Genomic DNA, 1,845 nt, shown 5'->3' with positions numbered 1-1,845 from the left:
GCCCAGTGCCAACGATTATTTTTTAAAAGAACAGAAGACAGCATTGAAAATTTTGCAAGTCATCTGGAAATGAAGGGAAAATATAGATCTATATGAAGCATGTATATATAGATAGATATCAACATATAAAAAATATATCAGCGTGCATATTTATAAAAGAATGTTGAAGTTATTTATATATAAAATTGCTTTCATATATTTGTATGGAAATAAAGAACAGTCTAGAGATAAGTATGTTCATATAACCTGAGTCTCAGTTCTTAGTCGAGTCATCTGTGGAATGTGGGTAGCAGGAATGATTTCAGGACGGATTGTGGTGATGATTAAAGGATATAATGTGTGAGGAAATACCTTGAACACTTTAAAAATACCTCAATAAACAGGCACTCTTGTCACAAACTGTATATATATATAAATGCAGACGGCCAAGCTAGTTGGAGTTAACCACAGGAACCCCCTGTTTTCCGAGATGGAGCCTTTAAACCTGCACAGAAAGAATATGGATGATGGGAAAAGAGGAGCTGAAGGAGATAAAGATCATGAAGGTGGAGTCTGGTATTCCAACTGGGAAAAGGGCATAGAAGGCAAGTGCAGGTCGAGAGAGAAAGAGTTGAATGAACAGGAAGCAAATAGATTAGCTTAACCCAGGGGTGTCCCATCTTTTGGCTTCCCTGGGCCACACTGGAAGAAGATGAATTGTCTTGGGCCACACACAAAATACGCTAACACTGGCCGGGCGCAGTGGGTCACGCCTGTAATCCCAGCACTTTGGCAGGCCAACACGGGCAGATCACTTGAGGTCAGGAGTTCAAGACCAGCCTGGCCAACATGGTGAAACTCTGTCTCTACTAAAAAAACACACACAAAATTAACCAGGTATGGTGGTGGGCACCTGCAGTCCCAGATACTCGGGAGGCTGAGGCAGGAAAATCGCTTGAACCCAGGAGGTAGAGGTTGCAATGAGCCAAGATTGCGCCATTGCACTCCAGCCTGGGTGACAGAGCGAGACTCTGTCTCAAACAAACAAAAAACAAACATACAAAACAAAACAAAAAAATACACTAACACTAATGAGAGCTGATGAACTAAAAAAAAAAAAAAAAAAATCTCAAAAAGATCTCATGATGTTTTAAGAAAGTTTATGAATTTGTGTTGGGTCGCATTCAAAGCTGTCCTGGGCTGCATGCAGCCCACAGACCGTGGGATGGACAAGCTTGGCTTAATCATAACTTGCAAAATAAAAGCAAGCAAAGACACTAACCAAATCTATGAGCATCTTAAGGACCTCTTGAGGACTGTCCTGGTCTTCCATCCTCTTAGAACTGTTTTCTGAAGGGAGCATACCCAGGAGTCTCTGCCCAAAGGTCTTCTTACTCCTTGGTGATGGAAATCCTAAAATTGAACATGAAAATCCAGCTGAGACATTAAAATATCTTCACTGATATACTTCCAGCAAAAGAGGTAATTTGACCTCTAGGACAAGTGAGTCCAGGAGCACACAGTGAAATGTAGTGGGCAGAGCACGGCCTTCAGAGCCAGGAGCAATGCAGGTGAGAGGCAGCAAGACTGCCGCCCTAACATGCGGCACAGCCGCCCCTCAGCGCCAGCTGATGCAGAGGCCACACAAGAACGCAGTCCGTGTCACTGGATCATCAGTCTTCAAGAGCAGCCAGAAATGCAGATCTGTCATGACATCTTCCAATTCTAAATGTCAGCCACTAGTCTTACTGTTTGAATACACTAAGCAGACCTAACAAAACATGTCTGCAGGCCACAGGGGTCTCTGAGCCATGCAAACTCTGCTTCTGAACCGCAAAGACCTGGACTTGAATCCTCATTTAGCCA

General features: G+C 43.1%; 1 protein-coding gene across 3 annotated transcripts in view; it reads right to left on the bottom strand.

The window, feature by feature from the left end:
• CCDC125 (coiled-coil domain containing 125) overlaps positions 1-1,845 on the bottom strand; it is a 65,183-nt gene that overhangs the window by 3,246 nt on the left and 60,092 nt on the right. For all 3 annotated transcript variants that reach the window (XM_011985270.1, XM_011985271.1, XM_011985269.1), the window contains one exon: positions 1,262-1,392. In XM_011985270.1, the coding sequence (XP_011840660.1) occupies positions 1,262-1,392 (131 nt within the window). The remainder of the gene's footprint in view (positions 1-1,261; positions 1,393-1,845) is intronic.

The sequence above is a fragment of the Mandrillus leucophaeus genome, unplaced genomic scaffold (genome assembly GCF_000951045.1).
Source record: "Mandrillus leucophaeus isolate KB7577 unplaced genomic scaffold, Mleu.le_1.0 Scaffold281, whole genome shotgun sequence".
Classification (NCBI taxonomy): domain Eukaryota; kingdom Metazoa; phylum Chordata; class Mammalia; order Primates; family Cercopithecidae; genus Mandrillus; species Mandrillus leucophaeus.
The sequence above is the reverse complement of the archived record's forward strand: the minus strand, read 5'-3'. Positions and strand labels throughout refer to the sequence as shown.